The sequence below is a fragment of the Salmo trutta genome, chromosome 23 (assembly GCF_901001165.1).
Source record: "Salmo trutta chromosome 23, fSalTru1.1, whole genome shotgun sequence".
Taxonomy (NCBI): domain Eukaryota; kingdom Metazoa; phylum Chordata; class Actinopteri; order Salmoniformes; family Salmonidae; genus Salmo; species Salmo trutta.
This window is the reverse complement of record NC_042979.1, coordinates 19,987,322-20,013,963: the sequence shown is the minus strand read 5'-3', so window position 1 is coordinate 20,013,963 and position 26,642 is coordinate 19,987,322. Positions and strand designations below refer to the sequence as shown.

The following is a 26,642-nucleotide window of genomic DNA, read 5'->3' as shown; positions in this document are numbered from 1 at the left end:
ATCCCCATACGGTATTTATTTATTTATTTATTTATTTCTTTATTTATCTTGCTCCTTTGCACCCCAGTATCTCTACTTGCACATTCATCTTCTGCACATCTACCATTACAGTGTTTAATTACTATATTGTAATTACTTTGCCACCATGGCCTATTTATTGCCTTAACTTACCTCATTTGCACTCACTGTATATAGACTTTTTGTTGTCTTTTGTTCTACTGTATTATTGACTGTATGTTTTGTTTATTCCATGTGTAACTCTGTGTTGTTGTATGTGTCGCATTGCTATGCTTTATCTTGGCCAGGTCGCAGTTGCAAATGAGAACTTGTTCTCAACTAGCCTACCTGGTTAAATAAAGGTGAAAAATAAAATAAAAAATAATAACAAAATTGCTCCTCACTAAGATCTAACAGCACCTCAACTTCACTACAGGTTCTATAGGGATACAATCAGACCTTATCTTACCACGGTTCAGTCCATAACATTCCTATAGAGGATTACACGCACCCGTGCACTGCTGCTCAGCTAATCGATACCGGGTCTCATCTGTGACTCCCGTGTACTGTATGGCGATGCAGAGTGGAGAAGGGGGGGACAAGAAATGAAGCACTCAGATGGTGTAGAAAGAGATGGGTGAGGAGGAGGAGAAGTGTTGGAGGGGAGGATAGAAGAGGGTAGAGGGAGAGCTGACTCACTCACACTGGAGAGCCTTCGAAGTGCTGTTATACGAGCCTGTCAGGCTGCAATATTGATCAGCATTGGAGTATGGGCAATAGACACGGTGTCGATGAGGCAGATTAAGAAAACAAATAAAATGAGGCAGTTTAAGAAAACAAATAAAACATGGCAAAACAATTACCCAGCATTCCTAAACGGCAACAGTAAACACCCAATGGCTGCTCCATAAATGACGGCACAGCGCTATATCCTGATCTATCATGAGGCCAAAGTGGATAAATATGGGAACTTAGAGAACAGACACACGCCTCCGAGGCCCAATACACCACATCACGTGACTGTAAGCCATTCATTTTTTTCGAATCACCTTTCAACACGCCAAGTTTTAATCAGGCTCTGTGCAATTTACTAAGATCCTTTTTCTTAATGACTGGGGCCTAGGATGACAGACACATTAAAATGCTTTATTTTTTAAGTTACATCTTAGCACCCAGCATATGAAGTAATGGTCAGGAAGGTGATAGCTGTCGTTGACCCCCATATGTCACCATATACCATATGGTGAGAAAGGAGCTTGGTGGAAACACCAGGGAATTAGCAATGATAGGGCAAGATAGAGGAAATACAGGAGATAACTAGTGGGTTGATAATGAATGGCGATGTACTAGGATGTTTAAGTAACAGAAACCAGGTAGACTATACTTTGAGAACAATACAGGACACACACTTCTTTATTGTAAGGGTACTAACAGGGTGAATCATATTGTCTGATGATAGACATCAAAATGTGTATTTATTTGACAGCTTGATCTGATTTGGAGGTGAAAGAGATGTATGCCCATGGAAATCCATAGGAGAGTGCCAAGAGTGCCAAAAAAACGGATGACAAACGATCCCCTCAGAGGGACGTGAAGTCTCTTCCAGCTGTTTTGTTGTCTATTTTAATTTCTCCAATGCTTAATTTCATAATGAAATGACACAGCTGTATTTAGCTAAGGAACGGTGTCTACCAAAGGCAGTGATGACTACAGGGATTTAGACTGTACTGTCTTGTTTTGGTATATTTCATCTCTTGGTGTCGTCAGGTTTCTCAAAAACTGCTAAGCCTTTTTCTGGAATTAAATATTCATTGGATTTGTCCACAACTGTCCATGTGTAATGCCAGATGGTCAAGTAGCAATGCCTCACACACACACACACACACACACACACACACACACACACACACACACACACACACACACACACACACACACACACACACACACACACACACACACACACACACACACACACACACACACACACACACACACACGCAGAACAGAGAGCTATAGGACAAGAAGGGAGAAATTGTGGCTAGAGCTCAATTCAATAAAGGATGCTTTGTTATTCTCCCTCCATCTTCATCTAGTCCCAACAGATAGGAGATAATATCAGGGTTCTAAGTACAATAATGTTGCTCCCGCATTCATTAAACTATTAGAGGGGAATGAAATTGAAACAGCAATCTTTCGCAGGATATCTAACCCAGCACTGCTCTGCCAGTTGGGAATAAAGTCACTGGATTTAATACTTTTTCTATCGCTTTAATGTGCAGTCGGGCTGTGACTGAGCCAAATTGAATTGCTTCTCTTCTTTTTTTTTTACCCTGACACGATATTATCAGTGAACACATAAAACACAGCCCAGCAGGGGATGAAAGATCTGCCTTGACTCCTTGATTATACTGTGATTATGATATCAAACAAAAGCACTGATTCAATTGTCATTCTTACTGTGTGGCGACCCTTGATTAATCAATGTGTTTACATGCTATTGCGATGCATCCTTTTTTTATTTCAGGGATCAGGGAGGTTAAATGATGTGTGTGGCCTTCCTTTTTCAAAATACAGACATTCAGGATAATACAAAGTACTGTGGTGATAATGCAGTATCTTATTTTATTAGAAATAGCTGGAAAATGTGTGTTTTTCGAGGACTACACTACTAAGCCAAGCAAAATAATAAGCCTTTTGTTATGGCCGATGGAGTCATGACCACTATACAGCACAGTGATCGACTCTGACAATACACTTGAACGTGAAAAACTTTAAAAGTCGGCCTAAAGCCTTATCCCTGCCCTTTGAGCCCAGTGAGATCCATGACCTGAGTTAATATTAAGGACATCACCCAGAATAAAAATATGTTTGCCTTGGAGCATGAATTTGGGTGGAATTCGATCAAGGTTTGCAGGTTACCAAAAGCTCTGGGTCAAAATACTAGTTATTTTTTGTTTCAAACACATTTTCTTGAATCAGGAGCAATGCTATTTTAAGACAGTACGGGTTTGATGTAATTCCAGTGACATGGAGAGGACTTAATGTAAACACTTCACGCAGACGGTCTCTGTGGTGTGCCAGGTGTGTCCCCTAAATAGGGTTCCCCCGTCCTATAAATGACAAGGCTCGATCCCCCCGCTTAACCACCAGTGTGTGCGAAATGAGGTGTGAATTATGAAAAGGCATTTGCAGGAAATTATAACGCATTGAAATGTAGATTAATGAGCAGAGCTGTTCAGCAGGGCAGGAAAAGTTGTGATGTGCATCTTTCCAGAACGCGGGACCTTGGGGACAAGCAGTGATAAGGGGGATAAAGAAAAAGGCAGAGCTCATGGGGAGGGGTAAGAGGCAATGTTTTCCCCCAGACATCTCTTCAATATCATACTAAGTAGGAGCAACAGAACACAGTTTTTACTTCCTGCTCAGAACAAATTATTTAATTCTTGACTTTCAAAGTGTGCTCCACATTCTAATGGGGTGTTATATAATGGGGAAAGTGCTTAGCAATGCATAACTAGCGAACCAAGACTTGTCTATTATTTCCAAAAAATCATTTAAATTTGACAGCCTGAATAAAAGTATAAGATGGGTCTGAAATCAATGACGCATCAGTGCCATACTGCATCCCAAACAACATTCCCAAAGATGTCCCAAAGGGAAAAGTGAACAGAGTGATGTCCTGATAAAATTATGCCATCTGCTCTTCCCTTGACTACACCCATTAAGAAGATGGACACTGTATCTGTAGCTACAATGAATGCAGCAGAACTAACTGAGCCTCTTAGCTCTCGGATGAATACTTCAGCTGTAACCGTTGAAGTTTTACCAACACAACCACAGAGTTGACAGAGTCACGTGAACTTCTCCTGGCAAGACTATTGAGCACATCAAGAGTGTGGAGGTGTGTGCACTTCAGCACAGATCAATGCGTGCTTCCTTGGGGCAAACCTTGCCAATTTAAAGGTTAGCTTAGTCTTTGACTGTGTCAGGGTTGGCACTCTACCGACTCACACCCCCAGGCAGGCTAGTTCTCATGCCTGTCTGTCAGAAGGGGAAAAGTCTGCCTTAACTCAGCCTTAAACTGTGATAGAACAGCACACAATTTACGGAGCATTATTCTATGGTGTGTTTATGTGCAATATCAGCTAAACATGTAGTAATGGAAATGCAGTTACAGTGATGGTTCCACATACTATTTGTATCTCTCAGATTATCTGTGCATTGAGTGAGCAGGGGGGGGGGGGGCATTGATGCAGGACTATTCAATTCACACATATATTTGTGTAGGCCTGTTGTATAGAACAAGCTGAGTCCCTTGCTCGCTTTACAAGCATATGCTTCCAGTAATCTTCCTATACACAGCAATTCCAACGAGAACCCACATTTCCCTCGCTTACAGGAAACAAAGGCAAAGAAAAAACATGAGCGGTGACTTCAAAACATAGACTTCATGGGGAATATATTTCCATAATGCATTAAATAGGTCTTCTGAGTTTGAGACAGGGTAAGGAAATTAGTCACTTAATGGAATTCAAGCCCAAGCGTGGCTGGCAACACCATTGTATGTCACTCCTTTTTGACATGGGGTGTTGTAAAGCAGACCTAAAAGAGTCAAAGAGAAAATACCACCACAACTCTGACCGCTGAGACATGCTGTGCGAGGGAAGTTTTTATCGTTGGCACATATTTGCATTAATCATGTAGGCACAGGCAGGGAGCTTTCGCCACCAGCTTTAATTCAGAATACCAATTAATAGATCATTTCCATTTCCTGGAAGTACAAATGAGTGGTGGGGTAACTAACAGCCTCCTAGCTGGAGATTTATGGCTCAAAGTCCAGACTCAGGATGGGAGGAAATTGAACAAGATGGCCGTGATACTTTCTATCTTTCCTCCTTCCCTCTCTTTTAAGTTTTGACATCACAGGTTGAACACAGCTCTCCAGGCCTTTGATATAGTTGTATCTGCATTTCAATGAGCTGTGAGGGACAGTATTACTCACATCAATGCTGGTGTCCATCCTCTTTGCAAATCAACACTGTGCTAGGGAGTTTGTTGGAAGTCAGTTTGAATGCTGACAGTGGAGGGAAGAGAGAGAGGGAGCAGAGTCTGTGGAAACTTTTAATAAGATTGCCCACTGGTCCAAACATATGCCCCGGGGCTCCATGTGGGGTAGTCTGGGAAACAATCTTATTAGTCCTGCTTCATTTATATTTCATTCACAGCGGACTCTGTCCTCACAGACAGACCAGGAAAAATAAACATTTCATTTGGGTCATTCCACCTCAAAAATAACAAGAAAGAGGATTTTGACACCCACCATCTCAGATTATTCTGACATTTTTTATATTGTTAGAAACAGATGAGACTAGCATTCCTGCAACATTATTTTGTTGAAATATAATTTGATCTAAGAGAAATGAAGGTAATTTATTGCACCCAAATTGGCCATTTTAGTATATAGGATTCACATAATATTCAAGAAATATAGTACCTAACATCCGATTTGGACCAAACTCTTTTCTAACCATGAGTTAGTCCAAAGAAATTGTCAACAGCCACCCACCCACACCACCCCACCACAACAACCAGTATATATAATTAGTTCTCTATGTCAGACAAGTAGTATGGATCTCTGGCTAGAAGTATTGTTTCATCCTATGTAATGTATTCTCAGTGAATTTGGTGATGTTTTATTCCCCTGTTCAAATAAATGTGTAATTGAAGTTGTTAGGTTTATGTCCCAGCCTACATCCTGATACAACCAGGTTTGGACCATCTGGCAGTCTGATGGACGAGTCTGGGTTTAGTAGAAGCAAGGAGAACGCTACCTGCCCCAATACATAGTGCCAACTGTAAAGTTTGGTGGAGGAGGAATAATGGTCTGGGGCTGTTTTTCATGGTTCGGGTTAAGACCCTTAGTTCGGGCTAGCCCCTTTAGTTCCAGTGAAGGAAAATCTTAAAGCTACAGCATACAATGACATTGTAGACAATTCTGTGCTTCCAACTTTGTGGCAACAGTTTGGGGAAGACCCTTTCCTGTTTCAGCATGACAATGCCTCTGTGCACAAAGCAAGGTCCATACAGAAATGGTTTGTTGAGATCAGTGTGGAAGAACTTGACTGGCCTGCACAGAGCCCTGACCTCAACCCTATCGAATACTTTTGGGATGAATTGGAAAGCCAACTGCGAGCCAGGCCTAATCGCCCAATATCAGTGCCCGACCTCACTAATATTCTTGTGGCTGAATGGAAGCAAGTTCTCGCAGCAATGTTACAACATCTAGCAGAAAGCCTTCCCAGAACAGTGGAGGCTGTTATAGCAGCAAAGGGGCGGACCAAGTCCATATTAATGCCCATGGTTTTAGAAATGACACAAAAATGAGAATATTTCTGAACATGTAAAAAACAAAACTAAATTCACTGAGAATACATACATAACATGAATAAACATTACTCCAAGCTGCAGCTCAATACTAAACTCCCTTTTCAGGACCCTGTCTTTCAAAGATAATTTGAAAAATCCAAATAACTTCACAGATCTTCATTGTAAAGGGTTTAAACATTGTTTCCCATGCTTATTCAATTAACCATAAACAATTAATGAACATGCACCTGTGGAACGGTCGTTAAGACACTAACAGCTTACAGACGGAAGGCAAATAAGGTCACAGTTATAAATACTTAGGACACTAAAGAGGACTTTCTACTGACTCTGAAAAACACCAAAAGAAAGATGCCCAGGGTCCCTGCTCATCTGTGTGAACGTGCCTTAGGCATGCTGCAAGGAGGCATGAGGACTGCAGATGTGGCCAGGGCAATAAATTGCAATGTCCGTATTGTGAGACGCCTAAGACAGCGCTACAGGGAGACAGGATCGCTGATCGTCCTCGCAGTGGCAGACCACGTGTACAACACCTGCACAGGATTGGTACATCCGAACATCACACCTGTGGGACAGGTACAGGATGGCAACAACTGCCCAAGTTACACCAGGAACGCACAATCCCTCCATCAGTGCTCAGACTGTCTGCAATAGGCTGAGAGAGTCTGGACTGAGGGCTTGTAAGCCTGTTGGAAGGCAGGTCCTCATCAGACATCACCGGCAACAATGTCGCCTATGGGCACAAACCCACCGTTGCTGGACCAGACAGGACTGGCAAAAAGTTCTCTTCACTGACGAGTCGCGGTTTTGTCTCACCAGGGGTGATGGTCGGATTCGCATTTATCGTTGAAGGAATGAGCGTTACACCGAGGCCTGTAATCTGGAGCGGGATTGATTTGGAGGTGGAGGGTCCGTCATGGTCTGGGGCGGTGTGTCACAGCATCATCGGATTGATCTTGTTGTCATTGCAGGCAATCTCAACGCTGCGCGTTACAGGGAAGACATCCTCCTCCCTCATGTGGTACCCTTCCTGCAGGCTCATCCTGACATGACCCTCCAGCATGACAATGCCACCAGCCATACTGCTCGTTCTGTGCGTGATTTCCTGCAAGACAGGAATGTCAGTGTTCTGCCATGGCCAGCGAAGAGCCGGATCTCAATCCCATTGAGCACATCTGGGACCTGTTGGATCGGAGGGTGAGGGCTAGGGTCATTCCCCACAGAAATGTCCGGGAACTTGCAGGTGCCTTGGTGGAAGTGTGGGGTAACATTTCACAGCAAGAACTGGCAAATCTGGTGCAGTCCATGAGGAGGAGACGCACTGCAGTACTTAATGCAGCTGGTGGCCACACCAGATACTGACTGTTACTTTTGATTTTGACCCCCCCTCCCCTTTGTTCAGGGACACATTATTCCATTTCTGTTAGTCACATATCTGTGGAACTTGTTCAGCTTATGTCTCAGTTGTTGAATCTTGTTATGTTCATACAAATATTTACACATGTTAAGTTTGCTGAAAATAAACGCAGTTGACAGTGAGCGGACATTTCTTTTTTTGTTTTATTTGTCAGACATAGAGACCTGATACTGATACTGTTGGTGTGGGTTTGGCGGGGGTTTGGTTCAAATCTGATTTTAGGTTCTATATTTATTGGATATTATATAAATACACTTTTTTTTTTATTCAAAAATTGCGTGCAGTCAATTAGCTTATTTCTCAGAGATCTAATTATATTTAGACAAAACAATGTTAAAGGAATGCTAATATTTTATGTTTCTAACTGCAGAAACAATTTCAGAACAATCTGAGATGGTGGGTGTCATTGCTTGCTGAAATGACATGGAACGACCCATTTTTGTAATTTTAATCATCATCTCTCTATGCTATCAGAGTAGATACCCTACTGGGGTATGGAGCATGATGATTATATGACGAAAATGTATTATTTATCAAATGCATACATAAACATTAACACACACACACAGACACACACACACACACACACACACACACACACAGTTGCACGTTGATTGCATCATAACGCCCAAACTGGAGCGAGAAAAAAAAATACATTGAAACCGAAAAGCCTTGACAGAGATTGGTAGCCTTTCTTTGCTAAATTAAAAACATATAGTTATTGCTGGGAACACGTGGATTGTATAGCTGTTCTATTAATTGTTCTACCTAGTGATTGCATTTGATCACTGGTACCTTGTGTTGGTGCCAACAAAAAGCAGAAACCAAATAGCAGCCTACTTCCTAGAGAGTAGGAGGATAATTAGCTTCCAGTATGAACAGCAGTTGAAACGGCCATCGTAACCTTTGAACAAATTGAGTTGTTATTTTTTTAATCATCAAAATGACTGCCACCTTTTCAGCGCCTTAAAGGGCATGCTTAGAATCGATTTACAATCGAAGCTCAAACGGTTAGTTATCTTTTAAGGGGACCAATCAGCTTTGTTGGGGATAACAACCGTTAAATTATGTTTAAGATCTGTTGGTAATAAACAAGGATTTATTTCATTCATAATTTAAGACAGACAAGACCTTTAATTCCTATTAAAACACAACATGAATCTCTATCAAACTCATTGCTGTCCAAACGAAGACAGGAACATATTGAGTAGGACCAAGATGGCTCTGTTATAGAGCAGTTTAATATCAATCCATATATCATGATGAGGCACAATACAGGAGGCAATGTACAAGATTATGTGTGAATCGGTAAAGTTATCACTCACTTTGGAGGAATAAACTGCAGTTCTCAAAAACCAATACACTCCTATAAACATGAATAAAGAAAAGTCAAACAGTTTGACAACAACATGCTACCTTTTCATGTATAGCAATAGCAACCAAGTTGACTCTAACTGATGCTTTAAAAAGTGCACTCGGCAATGGGCAGAGAGGCATTGGGATCACATAGCCAACTTGCTTGAATATGGACTGAATCATTTAATTAACAAGCTAGCAACAAATTAGCGAGGTGGAACAGCGGCCATTCAGCAACGTTCCAAATGAGATCTGAATTATGCAAGGAAATTAATTAGAATTTCACATATGGGAACCAGATTCATCCTTATCAACCCAAAGCTAGAACTCAGTTTATTGCACCTCAGTCGATAGTCTGTTAATTAATACGCTTTTAGTCTATCGCTTGTTCTCTTTTATTTCATAATATATTTCAGATGTACTGCAGGAATACTTGATAATGATCCTTGGAGTGCAGGGAAATATACACCAGACAAGATGAGCTTTTCCCATTACTCTGATGCAGTATATGTTAATTCCTTGAAATGAAGGCATATTGGATTCAATTGGCATGGCGACAGTTTCTCTCATGTCTGCAGTTCGCTTTTGTGTGATAAGAATATAGGCTACACTAAATGCACAACTCAAAAACGTCACACTTCTGACAGTGAACTGAAACCATAACAAAACATTGGGTTGTGTCATGACACTAAAAGTGCAATGCAATCAAACATGCTGGTTATTGGACATTTTAGCTATTTCCTCTCTCTGAGGAGTCAGGTTGACACCAGTGTGTTGTGTCATATACAAGGTTTTCGATAAACCATGTGGGTCTTAATGGGGCAGTCAGTAATCGTATCAAAACAGAACCAGTGATATGTCAAGACAGTGCTTTGAGGAAACGAAAGCATGTCAATAAATAAAGAGCAAAGAACATGGAAACCTATGAGGCCTCATTACATTACAGTGCTAATGGTGCATAGCTGCTGTGGGTTTAGTAAACTGAAATATCATGGCTACTGGAGAAATACTTAAGGAGACGGTCCTGTGTGGCTCAGTTGGTATAGCAGCGTTGTGTGTTTGACTCCCACAGGGGATCAGTATGGAAAAAAGTGAGAAAATGTATCCACTCACTACTGACTGTATCCACTCACCACTCACTACTCACTAAGTCACTCTGGATAAGAGTGTCTGCTAAAAAAAAATGTACAAATGTAGAAAATCACAATCATTTGTCATCAGACAATATTATGTATACTGAGCACCATTGAAAAACACCTTGATGTATTGTAGACAAAGCACTCAAAGGCTATTGAAGGAACCAAAGCCGGAAAGTCAGAAATAGAGAGTTGCGCATTGGTAAGTCATTTTTAAGCAAAATATTGATAACCGTTTGCTTGGCATGAATGTTACTTGCAAATATAAAGAGACCAGGGAAAGATCCATAATACTTTAACAGGCATTGTTATAATTCTCTTTTAGACATAAATGTGGCTTGTTGCAGGGTATTTGAATCATCGACAGCAGCAGTCGCAGAAATGTGAGACCATTTAGACGATGGCATAGAGTTCTAGCGTGGTTCATTGTGTTAAATGAAACAGGCTCATGTGATCTCAACGTCCTCTTGTCCTGCCCTTCCACCACTTCCCCTGTTATGGTTATTATTTTCTGTGTCTTCCAAAGCCACCTACTATAGCATTCCCCACCCTGAACCCTTCAAATTGGCCAGTTTAAGAGGTTTATATAGCTGCTTCTCATCCCCTCTCTCAGTAATAACATCTTAGAAAGAGAGGTGGAGGGCACACTTAAAAGGATTCGTTTTCACAAAAAGAGTCAAAATATGATTGCTTTAGCAGAGTACTCATCTCTTTGTAACAATTTCCTAAGTAATTTGGAGATGACAAGGACTCCCAATGATGTCTTAAAATGTTGTGTTATGGGTTGTTAAAAGTCCCTATAAATACAATAACAATATAGTAGAATTAGTCAACAAATGCCTACTGTATTTAAACACTAATTACATAGCTTGATTGAGTACCCATATTGCATCTCACTTTGCTAAGTCGCCCACACAATGTGCTTCCTTCGTTGTCAATCAAAACTATTTTCCTTGACTTTTATTCAAATGCTCTTCTCCCCTCTGATAATGTCATACCTCTTAATCAATGCAAAATCTGTCATGATATTGATGAAAACCATATGGCGTAAGACAAATTATGTCAAAATAATACCTCCTTCTGTTCTCTCTGATAGGCTAGCTGACATTTGTCTCTCTGTCTTGCGTCTTTGCTCTTTGGAAAAAGTGCTACAGTTTAATTCCATAAAAGATGAAGCCATAATTCAATGTCAACCTTAACGTAAGAAACAACATATGAAATGAAAAGCTAGCCTAGCTTTTGAAGGGATCATCACACATTGAGAGCAATGTCTTTCTTAGTAGAGTTGACATGTAGCTCACATCTCACTTTGAATGTTTGAATGAAAAGCGGTAAATGGGGAAAAGAGTGATTACACTGAAAAGACGGTAGAAGAAAAACAACACATGGGAGTATATGTTTCAGAAAAGAACACGTAGCCGAGAGATAATTTACAGCACCATCATAACTCAATTGATGTACCTATACATAGTGCACATTCCGTTCCATAACAATAAACCGTAAGTATTTGAGCCATATGGTTAAGATGTCATGGTAACTGCCAAAATAATGGTAAAACTTGAGTAAATGAGGGATACAAAGTATATTGAAATTAGGTGCTTCCACACAGGTGTGGTTCCTAAGTTAGTTAAGCAATTAAAATTATATTATGCTTATAAAAATGCTGGGTAGGACATTATTTTGGCTACCATGACAATGCCCCCATCCACATGGCACAAGTGGTGGTTTGATGGTTTGATGCGCATGAAAAATATATAAGCCATATGCCATGACCATCTCAGTTAACCAGATCACAACCCAATTGAACACTTATGGGAGATTCTGGAGTGGCTCCTGAGACAGCGTTTTCCACTACCATGAATAAAACCAAATGATTGAATTTCTTGTGGAAAAAAGTTCCAGACACTTGTAGAATCTATGCCAAGGTGTTTTGAAACTGTTCTGGCTCGTGGTGGACCAACACCCTATTAAGACAATGTATGTAGGTGTTTCCTTTATTTTGGCAGTTACCATGTATATCCAGAGATTCATGTTAAAAAAACATGACTTTCAATGAATAACACTACTTAGTGGACACTAGTGCCAACTAATATTTTTCATAGTTATTTTCCATTGTTAAAGCAGATAACTCTTGCCCTATTTGTTACTACATATCTATGAACTTCAGGTTTCAGTTACAGGAGCTTAGGTCATGAGGTTTTATCTAATGCACTCATGAAAAATCTCACCTTTGATGATAAAAAGAAGAAAAAGAAAAGAGCAAGCTCTACATCACCATTTATAAGTCCTGGTGACTAAAGATGCCTTTTTCTCCAGCATGGCATATTTTTATGATACAGTATATGGTTCCGAGAACAACTCAGATTGTCATGGTAACCATGTATGGAGTAAGACCTGAGGGGTTAACCCTGAGTTGTATGCAGTGACTCTACCTAACCCTCTAAAGAGATAAGCATTTGAAACATTATGGAAATGCAATGATTTGGATACAACTCCGCGTATCTATTACCTGAAATAAAGCTGTGCTCAATGCTCTACATGAGTGTTGTACCCTCATGGGCAAGACAAAATATTGAAGTGCCTTTGAACAGGGTATGGTAGTTGGTGCCAGGCGCACTGGTTTGAGTGTGTCAAGAACTGCAACTCTGCTGGGTTTTTCACGCTCAACAGTTTCCCGTGTGAATGGTCCCGTCAGTGTATATGGATGTAGAATAAATATGTATGTTTCCATGTCTTTACAAATTGGAGGCATGTAAAGTAAGCTGCAACAGGTTAACACAATGTTGCACTATAAGAACACCATTGTCCACTGTGTTGGTGAATCCTCATGTGAAAGACCTCTGAGTGGTATAAAGCAATATTTAGCAATAAATTACATTTGTGGGTAAAACAATTACTCTCTGATAGTTGTGTGAGGCAAAATCCCTTTTAAGCTGGCTCTCAGAGTAGCATAGCAAGAGTTGGGCTGTTGAGCAAATCTCTCTCGATTCAGCAATTGTTTTAACAGTCCCAGTAGAAATTGTAGTATCAGTGTTTGGCTCTCATTCTTAGGGACATACAGCCCAGAGGCCAGTCAAATTACAGCAGCACCCTATCCCCTAATGATCAAGCCATCCATCACACAGCTACCCAACTGGCCCATAAATTTAATTGGTTTACGACTCGAGCCCGCCCAAACTCCCGTCAAACCTCTGGCATTGGAACTTTCCCGTCTCTCCTCCATCTCTCCTCCCGATGTAAATATGCAAACAACCAACCACGCTCACACAAATATGTACTGTATTGCATATCAAATCAACTGTAATATGTTTCCTACAGTACACTCTGAGGTGATATCTAGAACCTAAAAGGGTTTTGGAGAACCCTTTAAATAACCCTTTTTGGTTCCATGTAGAACCCTTTCCACAGAGAGTTCTAAGTGGAACCAAAACGGGTTCTACATGTTATCAAAAAGGGTTATCCTATGTGGACAGCCGAAGAACCCTTCTAAGAGTGTAGGCTACAGTATGACAGCCTATAGCTTTTAACGTTTCTGGGTTTGGCAATGTAGCTACTCCTGAAATTTCAGTTTCAGACTATCTTTTTTGGGATATACATGATTTGAGTAAGCTTGGGATCATGACATCTTCGTTTTACACCTGTTTGACTTGCTTTCAATATGCAAGCAGGTGGTGTGAACGTTCACACTTTTGCCAATCACAGATTTAGAAACATGTCCCAAGATCATTATCATCATGGAATGCCTAACACTCTTCAGAATGTGGTGGGAAATGACTGGCGCCTACTCCCTTTCCTCTGTATCAATGTGTATGTGTTAATTAGCAGATCTTCAACTGCCTAAAGCATCTTAACTCAATGAAGCCAAACTGAATCACATAAATCCTCTAAATTATGGGAGGTTATGAATCCTCTAACTGAGAAATTACACATAGCTGAGAAATTACACTTACATATAGCACTTCATTATGTAGCAATTCTCATTGTGTCATACTAAGAATAAATGTGGGAATTACATTTCTTTCGAGAGGTTTTACAGAGGTGACAGTAACTCACCATACAGCCTGTTGAGTCGACTCTGCGATCCGACACACACTTGAAGTTTTTCCGGCAGCCCCCGTTGTCCTTGGAACAGTCTCGGACCGGGCCGAAAGACGCCAGGAGATCATCTACTGTGTCAAAGTAGGTGGACATGATGGCCTCCTCCCTATGATGGGCAGAGAAGAAGAAGACACTGCCATCAATAGCCTGATCAGAATAAAGCCTGAGCACTTAACTGAAAGTGGATTTAGTCATACGTTTACGCCTTGTGACTCAGGCTGTCCTACTATGGAAAACGCACTGGCACTACTTCTGATGGATTTCAGAACTCAATTTGGTTAGTTGTACATAGAGAAAAACAGAACAAATACAGCGGTTGGTCATTTTTGGGGGGGATGCTTCAAAGTCCACATATCTAACATAAAGCAAAGGTCTCCTCTGTGGCTCAATTTTATTACCACAATAACCCAATCTTTTCCTTTCCTAACAAAAACTGTATTACGTCAATTTCCTATTGTTGTGACCCTCATATTAGTGCTATCATATTGTTACAAGATAAATCATGATACAACCATTACTTTGAAAAAGAGAGAGTTTGAAAAGGAGACTTATCGTCCGTTACTTTGAAAAAGAGAGCGATTGAAAAGACATGTCGTCCGTTCTGTCCTTGGTGTGCAGTACCATTACTTCTGCTGGGATATGTTGCTACTTTGTCGTGCTGTGGACTGTGGGAAAATGGTACAGATGGAATCAGATGAATGGTTATGCATTTCAGGAGAGACAGAATGACAGAGATCCGCCAGCCATTTAAAGCTTAAATCAATTCCATTGTGGAATCGATCTCCAAAAGATATACTGGGATGTTTGGGCCATTGTCCAAGCTCTGTATACAACAAATGGATATTTGGTCCTGATGGAATAAAGAAAACATAGAAAGCAATGTGAATGATGAGAGAGAGAGAGAGAGAGAGAGAGAGGGAGAGAGAGAGAGAGAGAGAAATGTATTTAATTCTTCAAGGAAGAGGAAATACGATACAGATCTCAGACCACGATACACACATATTGTGTCGAGGGTAGGAATATGCAATAAGGCTGCACGTTTCTATTGTGAATAATCAGGGCAGGAAGGAAAAAGGTTAGCAGCATTTTAGGCTGCTGCTACATTGTTGACTGACACTATTGAATGATAATTACTACCAGATAGCGAGGCCTTAACCCTTTAAACCTGTGGGAAATGTCTCCAAGTGGCCACACACCTCTCCAAAGTGGGCACAGTTCCTACATAATTTCAATGCACTTTCATAGCTCAAAGAAGAGTCTTCAATGATAAGTTTTTTTTTAATCTATACTAGCTGTGTCATTGATGAACTAAAGCAAGCACAATGGTAGTTGTTTTGTTTGGATCACAACCCTTTATCCCTGCCATCACACAATTACTGTCGTTTTTTACGCAATCCAAAAACGTCCGTTTAAATAGCAATTTGCGTCAGGTGGGCATCATTTGAAAGCTTGTTCTATTGCCAACATGACTAGTTAAGTTATAAAATGCAATCTTACAGTGTTAAGCTTTCACAAGGCAATTCAGAGAAAGAGAGTGTCATTTTGGTGAGCATAGAAAGGAGTCATGTGCATTCAAGTGCTTGTTCCATGGCAAATTTTCTTCACAATAGACAAACATAGGCTCATTCTGTTCAGAACAACCCAGTGTGATGCCATGTCATCTTGTAGCTTATATCAAACCTAGTTATCATAAACATTGATGCTGTATATGACATGAGTTTTATGATATGGAAGTGTGCAAATTTGGATTCACAGGTGTTTGGCTTGCTTGTATGACATCAAAGTGGTATTTATTATAATCCTCAAAGTCTCATCTTTCAGAACACATTGAGTCCTTTTAATTTACAGCCCTTCCCTCACTCAGACAACAAAAAATGCAGGAGTGATGGGGGCAACTTCTTGTCCCGTGCGGTACTCATGTTCAGAACACGTCTGTCAGTCAAACAAAACCCATACAGCGCTGTGAAGCACAGAGCCTGAGCTCTGAAGTCATTTATAGCACGCTACTGTACAGCCACTGCTTTCCAATTGTCGTGTCTTTACTATGTATTCAATTATATAACATGCTATTTTATAAAATCAATTCTCTGTAATTAATATTACCTGATTAAACTAATAATGTAAATGTAATTAACTAGGAAGTTGGGGCACCACGGAAGAATGTTTATAGAGCTGTTGTCTTCCGAATAAACTCTTAAAGACCTGGTAATCTTTTATATCAATAGCAGTCAATTATTAATTGTCATCTTATTCAGTCTCATCTGAACGTCGTAAAATTCTTCACGAACCCTGGCTAACAAGTTGAATCAGCAATACAAAATGTGGTTTATTTATTTACTAAATAATCACACAGATTATTTAGTAAATATACATTACTTATACACATATACACAGGATGGATCATACATTGATTACTAATTATGTCATAAAAGAAAACGTCCCTAGCTGACAAAACCAATATGACGGATGGTTACACAAAGAAAGAGGGTTGGGTTTGAATGAAAGTGCGGGATGACTGAGGAACAAGGATTGGGTCTCTATCGAACCTTATGAAGCTATGCTATCGTAAATACAGAATCTTATGCATTCTAAATAACGCCCATTCGGAAAAGGAAAATGCAAGAAATAGATTTACTCTGAGCTGCGCTTCGATAGATTGGTTGAAGATGGAAGGCTGGGTTGCCCAGCAGAGATCTCCCTTGTACTTTGAAGAATATTTCTGGGCGGATACGTTGTAGTCTGTCATCTTGTGGTAGAACGGATACATTGTAGTACCATCGTCATGTGGTAGAATGAATACGTTGTAGTACCCTTTTGTAGGCCACACACACATTTACAGCTGCTGCTGATAACTCGACGTCTAGGATATATCACTCCTTTAGTGAATAAGAGTTCAAAGTTCATACCAAGTTGCCATACTATAACCTCATGCTATATTCTAGCTGGTATAGTCAAATTTATCCATCCAGCGAGGCGATCGTCACCTCCACGTTGAAATTTGCCCTTCTAAACGTATGGATATCAGTCCTCATGTCATCGGGAACACAATGTTAATTTCGTTAGATTGTAGTGGTTCAACCATTCGCAACCAGAGCTCACACTGAGGTTGGCTTAGTTCGCCCACATGGGGCTCTTATAGGGGCTCTTATAGAAATGAGTCACAGGGGCTCTTATAGAAATGTAGAAAAGGGGTTGGTTCATCATTTCCAACCAATGCCTATTCATGTGGGCGTGGCCACTGACTGAGCATATTTTACTTCTGAAAACAATTCTCTCATTTTAAAAACAAAAATTACATTTCATCTTTTCACAAATAGTTTCATATTTAAACATTTAAATTGCACAACAATTCCATGTGAATCTGATGTGTAGACTTTCCAAGATACAGTTTATGTTGTTCTATCATCAGTAATAATGTCTCAGACAACAACTGATCTGACATCATATTCTTTAAGTACCAACGGATACTTTCAACTGGTTGGATTACCGAAATATTGTTTGGTTCCCAACATTTAGATGTTACAATACTCTCTCTATGTTAACAAAGAGAGTCCATTCTGTAGAGTGGAGAGAAAAAGGGGGGGAAGGTATTTATGGGGGGTCATAAACCTCCCCCAACAGGGCAACGTCATGACACAATGTAGGCACTTCAGTGGCCAAATCAGAAATGCTCAACCCGTATACAGGTACAAGTGTAAAGGGCTTCTAAAGTGACAGAATGAGACATAGCGAAGGAGAATATAAATATTATGGGCTGTGCGAGAGATAAGAACAGGGAGATAGAGCTACAAAGAGAGAGACAGACAGACAGACAGACAGACAGACAGACAGACAGACAGACAGACAGACAGACAGAGAGACAGACAGACAGACAGACAGACAGACAGACAGACAGACAGACAGACAGACAGACAGACAGACAGACAGACAGACAGACAGACAGACAGACAGACAGACAGACAGACAGACAGACAGACAGACAGACAGACAGACAGACAGACAGACAGACAGACAGACAGACAGACAGACAGACAGACAGACAGACAGAGAAATAGAGGCACATACACACAGATATTGAAGAGAAAATACCCAAGGACACCACTCTTCCTGGCACAGTACTACCGGCAAACAGCTAAAACATGTGTGCCACCGTGTCACTGCCACCCGTTTGTTCAAAGCCACCAAAGCTGCCATGTCTGTCCCTATCCTCTGGCCTGTTGTGTTGGGGAGCAGGTGGGAGTCTACAGGCGTAAAAGTGATGAGGGGGATTACGAATGGTGGCTTTTTGGTCCGATCGCTTCCAATATGATTGGACATGATTTCCCAAGGCCAAAGATCTGGCAGTGCGCAGGGGCCTGCCAGCTTATAGTAGGTTCAGGAAGCTGATGCCTGATAGCCCTCTGCCTCACACAGGTGCCCACTCTGCCCAGCTCACAGGAAATTAACAAGTCATTAGAAGTGTAATGACATATAATGAAGCCATGAGTATTCCCTGTGTTTAATCTGAGCTAAACCATGAAGCGCCCTGTTTATTCTCTGTTAACCTATTTGTACATTTTTGAGGTTGTTGCTTGTCAGGTAATGTGGTCTTGTACTACTCAGATCTAGAGTAGCAATTCACCATGGTAACTAATAGAAATAGCTATAAGGAAATGCAGAAGCATGTTTTTTTCAATTGGTATCATCAAAGGCAATACAAGATTTTAACAGAGACAAAAAGAGTGTCCATGATGAAAGGCCATCCATCTTGGCCAGTGCAAAACAAAGAGTAGCCAACCACAATGACAATCTGTTGAGCAACACACAAATAACAATCTGAAGGGGATATTGTTTTGAGCTCCTTCTTATATTGTAATCCTCTGCCAGAAAACAAAAAGCAATCTCTACAGTACCAAAAGTAAAAGATGGATTAGAAAATACTGAAAAAATAGGACAGTGTGACAATATTACAGTGTCTTATTCACTGTAGCTATACAGTATCATTGTGACAGACTTGGTTCACCTACAGTTCTTATTCCAAACGGTATGGTATGTGTGTAAGCATAGCCGCGGGAAGTAGGGGTGCTGACGATGCTGCAGCAGCCCCTGAAAAATCCAAAACAATTCTGGAAAAAATATATTTTCACAAAAGTACTGGGCCTTTAATAGTCCTGTACTAGTGGACCGACATAGCCCCCTCTTGGCAAAAAAATCACAGCACCCCTACCCCCAAACTACTTCCTGTTGATGTGTGGAAGGAAAGAGCTTAACAGTCAAAAGATCACTAAAGCTCTATATTATAATGACCTTGACATAGGTTCCCTCTGGAATTCATTTGAATTCCATTTATTCCTCAGTGACATTATACAGTGCTAGCAATATTTCTCACTGCTCCAGTCTCCTGTTCAAGTGCTACATTAACTTTATGCTCTATGGTTATCTCAAATACACTACAGTTATTCAAACATCCAGTTGACATAGTGCAAACGGTTGGAATGATTATATTTTCATCTCTCTACCTTAGCTCTGCTTGCAATATGAAACACAAAGGCAACACATACTGTACACCTGCATCAAACACACACCCACCCACACACACAGTTATTTATTTCCAGTTGGATCACAGGAGGGAAAGCATTTTGTGAGAAGAGTGTTGAGAAGGAGACGGATGAGTTGGTGGTGAATGCAGCATGCAGTGGTGAATTATTGATCTTAGGCCTGACATGCCTCCCTGCTGCGTTCTGACTCCACAGGGGAGATGGGGTCAAAGGTCAAAACAGAGGTTTGAATCATGCTGCGAACACCTTTCCATGGATACGTCACTGTTTTCCACTGGGGTGGAATGGATATAGAGGCAATAACAGTTAAGTGTTAACTTGAAACCAATATAGCTCCTCTCTGTTTGGAAATATTGTTTTAATCAATGGCAGGTCTCTGAAAATAGCCTTTTATTCATTCCAATGTTTGTTTTCCTGAATCACTATTATGACAAACTATCACTCTGGCCTCTCAATCTTCTATGGAATGGGAGTGGGAACATAATTTTGCAGGGTCAGTTTACGGGGTGGTGCGATCGCACACAATTACAGCAATTTCAATATTTTATGGAGTTGATCCGATGGCAATTTACTATGTATGAAACTGTCATTTGTGAGGCATCGTGGGTAGGGGCTGATGGCAGGTCGCGTCCGGGTTTTAATTGGAGAGCCGGCATTGATTGGACGCACTTGTCAACATGCGTGATGGAAGGCCGAGGATATCAGCATGCTCCATCCATTAACTTTTATTGCTAATAAAGCGAACAGGCACCGCCCGCTGGCATTGTCACAGCCTTTATGAGCTAGAGTGGAGGAGTGAGAGAGAGAAGAAAAAACAACACACATATACATGCACACACACACACACACACACACACACACACACACACACACACACACACACACACACACACACACGTGAAAAAAGGGTTGAGGGCCCCACTTTGTGTACTATTAAGTGGTGTATTAAGGAGCTGACTCCTAGGTGGCATAGCAGTGCTGCTGAGGAAGAATAAAGGGGTCAGGCTGGTGGAGGCCTAGAGGAATGTGTTAGCTCACGGCGGCACCACAAGCCGAGAGGTCGCTTAAGTGTCAACACCTCACCATGCCTGACAATGTGTTAGGAGTGGAGAGAAACAATAGAGACAACACGTCAACAGGTCCATCTAAGGAAAGATGCAGAGGATAGATGATCGCTGGTTTCTCTCTCACCTGCAGAGCACCGGAAAGCATGCCTGACTATGCAGTGTGCTTTTTAAAAGCTAGACACAGCAAGCTATTCAGTAGAGCATGACCTTCCGTAGTTCCGTGACAATAACTTACACGATCTGAATAGAGACGCAGGTATTGTTTTTGTTTCTGTGGCAACCTTATATAATGAGGACTCCCATGTCTTCGACATGAAGAAAATTGAACCATAATTAAAACTGAAAGACAATGTTAGTTTTTTGTCAACCTAACTGACTGCCAAGCTTGAGTGAGAACATTAAATAAAATAAAAAAAACTATGCTAGATACTAAAATTAGAAATGAAGAAGCTTTGTTTGAAGTTCAGACTCTTTTTTTCCAATTTGGCTTTGAGGGAAAGACAACTCTGGAGCTTTATTACAAGTCCTGAATCAAACACCCAAACCACCTCAGCTTCTTATGAAAGACAGTAGCTACATGTTTGGATGTTGGGACCACCTCTGCCGGTCTGTTGAGTCTGGGTACTGAACTCCACGTGTCTACCGTGAGGTTAGCGGGAGGAGAAGGAACTCCTGTGGAAAAAATAGTTTTTTTCTTTCTTGGAAAAGGAACAAAAGTGTATTCTTTGGAACAGGGCCTTGGGGAATAGAGGACACAGGGAGGAACGACATGACTCAACAAAGGGGAACAACAGACTGTGAGTGACAGGCAGATAGGTGCCACTGTGCTAACAAACCATGTACCCCTTTCTAGTGCTTTGTCTGCACTGCTCTTATCGCTGTGGCAATTAAGAGAAAACATTTACAAATACAATGGGATGCATATTGCAAATCATTATTTCAAGGTATCAAAGTAGTTACCTCTATGGGATCGGTGTCCCCCCCACGGGACGGTTGAGCTAACGTGCGCTAATGTGATTAGCATGACGTTTTAAGTAACAAGAACATTTCCCAGGACATAGACATATCTGATATGGGCAGAAAGCTTAAATTCTTGTTAATCTAACTGCACTGTCCGATTTACAGTAGCTATTACAGTGAAAGAATGCCATGCTATTGTTTGAGGAGAGTGCACAGTTATGTACTTGAAAATGTATCAATAAACCAATTAGACACATTTGGGCAGACTACAACATTTTGAACAGTAATGCAATGGTTCATTGGATGAGTGTAAAACTTTGCACATATACTGCTGCCATCTAGTGGCCAACATCTAAATTGCGCCTAAATTGCAATAATACATTGTGGCCTTTCTCTTGCATTTCAAAGGGAAGATTTGTCCCCTAAAAACTCCAGGCAGAGCAAGAAACTCACTGACTTAATGAATCATTAGAGTGAAACAGCTGCACATCAAGCAAGACATCAAGGCGCTTTGCGACTCAGTCTGAAACTCAGTCTTAAGATGAATACATCCTTACTAACAGCACACACATAGACGTAGAGGAACAGTTTACAGAATACATCAATATAGAGAGCTTGTGTGGAGAAAAGGAAAGGAACGGGGGAAGCGCGAAATAGAAGAAATAGAGTGCAAAGATAACAAGAATAGGAGATAAACATGGAGGAAGAGAGAGAGGGGAAGAAAGGACGGCAATATGGGAAGTGCTGTCAAACACATCATTGTGCGATTAAAACATACTGTGCCGTTCAGTCAGATAGCCAGAGGACATGCGATCTGGCTCCTCTGAAAAGAGACATGAAACTCACAGAGTCTCACTGAGTCTTCACTGAGGGAAGACTGTAGCGCTGTATAGTCTTTCATGTGCAGCTGTGCACACAGCTCAACAGTCGGGAGAAGGTCTGATTCACCAAATTGCAGTCTAGGGACACTGACAGCCTCCTCTGAGGATCGCATCAAACACACGCTCTGCAAAATCACAGCCATTTTCTTAGAAACAGCCTTGATGTCATTGAAGGAATGAAAGCGTGCTAAACTGACTGTGCATAATTAGCATGAGCTCTACTGTAATGAGATCAATCCAGCATTAATGCTACATATTTCGTACAAAAGCACATTTTCTTTGTGCTAAATTCTTTTTTTAGTTTTTCATAACTTTCCCATTATGCTGTGAAATACAATTGCCAGTATAATACAATATTGGCTTTTTTAGGCAATTGATAAAATGAGAAATATGTGTATAGTTTTTTACAGTTTTATTTCAAAAGGTATATTATGAGCATCGGTGTAAAAAGCATTGAGGACTATGCCAGGGTGAAATGATCTAATATCTCCATCTCAATGACCATATCTGCATATCTTTCAACAGTTGTCTCTGTGGATTCTTCTCAATGAATAGTATCTAGAGGAGTTTCCATCACCCTCATATCATAGAGATGTATTCCCCATTCACACAGCTCTCCCAGGCTGCCCATGGTCATGCTGCCATGTTGAGTCAAAGCAGACTGAACAGAAAGGGTCCCTCTGGGATGGACAGATAAATATTAAACAGAACACCTTCAAACAAACAGAAATACAATTATTATGTATGAAATTCAGAGTCCAGTTCACACAGAATCCAATCCCGTAAATTATACAATAAAGGAATGTTTGTAGGGTGCTTAAAGTAACACTGTGGGTGAATTCATACATTTGTTCGCAATAGCTTCGTATTTTAAATAGCTTGTTTCAGATTGATAGCGCTAAACGCTGGATGACTCTGAGGTTGTGCAGTTTAATTTTGGTAGCCTTTGAGTGGTCTTGTTACGACCAAAAAATGGCTTGAGAATTTTAATAGAGCGTATGCATTGACCCTCTGCTTGACAGAGAGAGCGAAAGAGAGAGAGAAGAAAATAGCAAGAGAGGGAGAGAAAGATTACTGCTAACTACGTCGTACGTTAATTCAGTGTAGGCCCAATGCAACTGATATGACCTGAGGCCAAGCCAAGAAGTGTTTGTTTGCACCCATAAGTACCATCATGTAAAATACACAATAGTAAAATTGCTGGTAAAAACATAAATCGTTTATGTATTCATACAGGGTGATTTCATTACAACATTTGTTGTAGTTGTTGTTGTAGCAGTAGTAGTAGCAGTAGTAGTAGTAGTAGTAGTAGTAGTAGCAGTAGTAGTAGTAGTAGCAGTAGTAGTAATAGTAGCAGTAGTAGTAGTAGTAGCAGTAACATTACTGGCGATAGTACTGGCATTTTCCTAGTGGTACAACATAAAGTCGTTATAAATCAAACATACATTTCTATAATTATTTATGACTGTAGCTAGTCACAGCAGGAGAGCAAATATCCCAGTCATTCACGTCATTCACGTTCTTCCACTGTCTTCCTCCATATTCACCTACCAGCATAAATCATTACTTAGAAGCACCATAGTGCATAATGCTATAGAATGCAAAGGCACAACTACTACAATCATTTATATTCGATATGACAAGTCCTTCAGCTCTGTAGAGCAGTAAACATGAAACTGACACACTGGACTGACCAAAAGAATGACCTGGCTACCATGCATACTGAATGGAATTGCCATGGGAATTCACCTCTTAAAAAATCCCAAAACATCTATACAGTCTTAGACAGGTTCCAAATGAGATGTCAGAAATTATTAATGGTCTAAGAATGGACATTGATCGTTAATAAGGATGACACCATGAGTGGTAATAGGGAAATGCAATTAAATCAAATCAAATGGTGCCAAACTAGAACCAAAACATTGGAACCCTAAATTGCACCTGCAATGAATATTAGTGGTTGAGTGCTATACACTATAGACCCTCTGTTTCAACTCACATATGCTTGCCTCTGGCACACATTCAATTAAATATAAACCAATAATCGCCCCCACAATATACAGGCATCAGTGTGGGAGTTGTGAGGTGTGGGGGAGGGGATTTTCTTGGTGAAGAAAACAATATTTGCCATAGCTTCAATTTAAGCCTTCTAGAAAGTGTGTGCCCTCATGCCTGGAGGGAAGCTAAAGTCATTCCGCTACCCAATAGTAAAGCCCCCTTAACTGGCTCAAATAGCAGACCATTCAGCCTGTTACCAACCCTTAGTAAACTTGTGTTTGTCCAGATACAATGCTATTTTACAGTAAACAAATTGACAACAGACTTTCAACATGGTTATAGGGAAGGACATTCAACAAGCACAGCACTTACACAAATGACTGATAATTGGCTGAGAGAAATTGATGATAAAAATATTGTGGGCGCTGTTTTGTTAGACAGTGTGGCTTTTGACATTATCGATTTGGAGAAGTCTGTCCATAATAAAGTGCTGCTTTGCCTTCTTAACAACACTATCAACAAGGCAGGTCCTGCAGGCCCTAGCTTTGTCGCACTGAACTACTGTTCAGTTGTGTGGTCAGGTGCCACAAAGAGGGATTTGGCTGAATTGGCAGTACGGCTGGCCCTTAAATGTACACGGGGAGCTAATATTAATCTGTCTGAGATTGACTTCATCACTACTTGTTTTTGTAAGAAGTGTTGACAAGCTGAATGTACCGAGTTGTCTGTTTAAACTACTAGCACACAGCTACTAGCACCATGTATACCCTATAAGACATGACACCAGAGGTCTCTTCACAATCCCCAAGTCCTTAACAGACTATGGGAGGTGCACATAACTACATAGAGCCATGACTACATGGAACTCTATTCCACATCAGGTAACTGAGGCAAACAGTAGAATCATATTTATAAAACAGATACAAATACACCATATGGAACAGCGGAGACTGTGAAGAGACACACACAAAAGTACAGACACACGCACATGCACACACTCTACACACACGTACATTCTAATATTATTGTATGGTGGTATTATAAATGTTGTACAGTAGATATGTAGTGGTGTAATAATATAATAATTATATGATGTACTGTTTTATATTTTGTTTTATGTGTAATGTAAGTTCCTTAATGTGTTTGGACCCCAGGAAGAGTAGCTGATGCCTTGGATCCTAATAAATACAAATACACTGACCTACTAAAATATGGATATGTGAATTAAAATGCATGAAATATCTAAGAGCCTGGATCCCTCAAATATGATGATTTTTTTGGTTTGTTTACATGCACTGTGGGAGTGTCAAAAGATAAAATATGGCTAAAATATTACACACAGGTAGCCTTTCAAATGTGGTGAGATTATTTCAAACATGCTTCTTCTTCAGACTTTGTGATGCAATTCTGTTCATGCAAAGGTTGACTGGACTGCAGTTAGTCCAGATGGAATGGGTGGAACCTTTATTTCAGCTCAAGCTAGTAGTGAGTAATGCAGTGAGTTGGTCACTCTCTATTCAAAGCACATTTCCTCACTCATCTAACCTATTCAAAATCAGAGAGAGAGAGAGAGGGCGAGGGAGAAAGATTACTGCTAAGAAAAAAATTGATAAAATATGATAAGAAAATGGTAGAGAGAAAGACCGAACCAAGAAACCGTTACCTAGAACCAGACTCCCAAGTACATGTGGTTGCTCCTTGCTGTTTTGTGAAATTAGTTTCTAGCAGCAGTGGAGATGACCTATTAAAGTCGCCGCCTCTAATCACTTCCTAGTCCCACTATCAGGAGCTGCTACTCACTTCCCTGT

General features: G+C 40.6%; 1 protein-coding gene across 1 annotated transcript in view; it reads right to left on the bottom strand.

Moving 5' to 3' along the window:
- LOC115159542 (astrotactin-2) overlaps positions 1-26,642 on the bottom strand; it is a 421,339-nt gene that overhangs the window by 159,123 nt on the left and 235,574 nt on the right. The window contains exon 11 of the mRNA XM_029709358.1: positions 14,347-14,497. Within this exon, the coding sequence (XP_029565218.1) occupies positions 14,347-14,497 (151 nt within the window). The remainder of the gene's footprint in view (positions 1-14,346; positions 14,498-26,642) is intronic.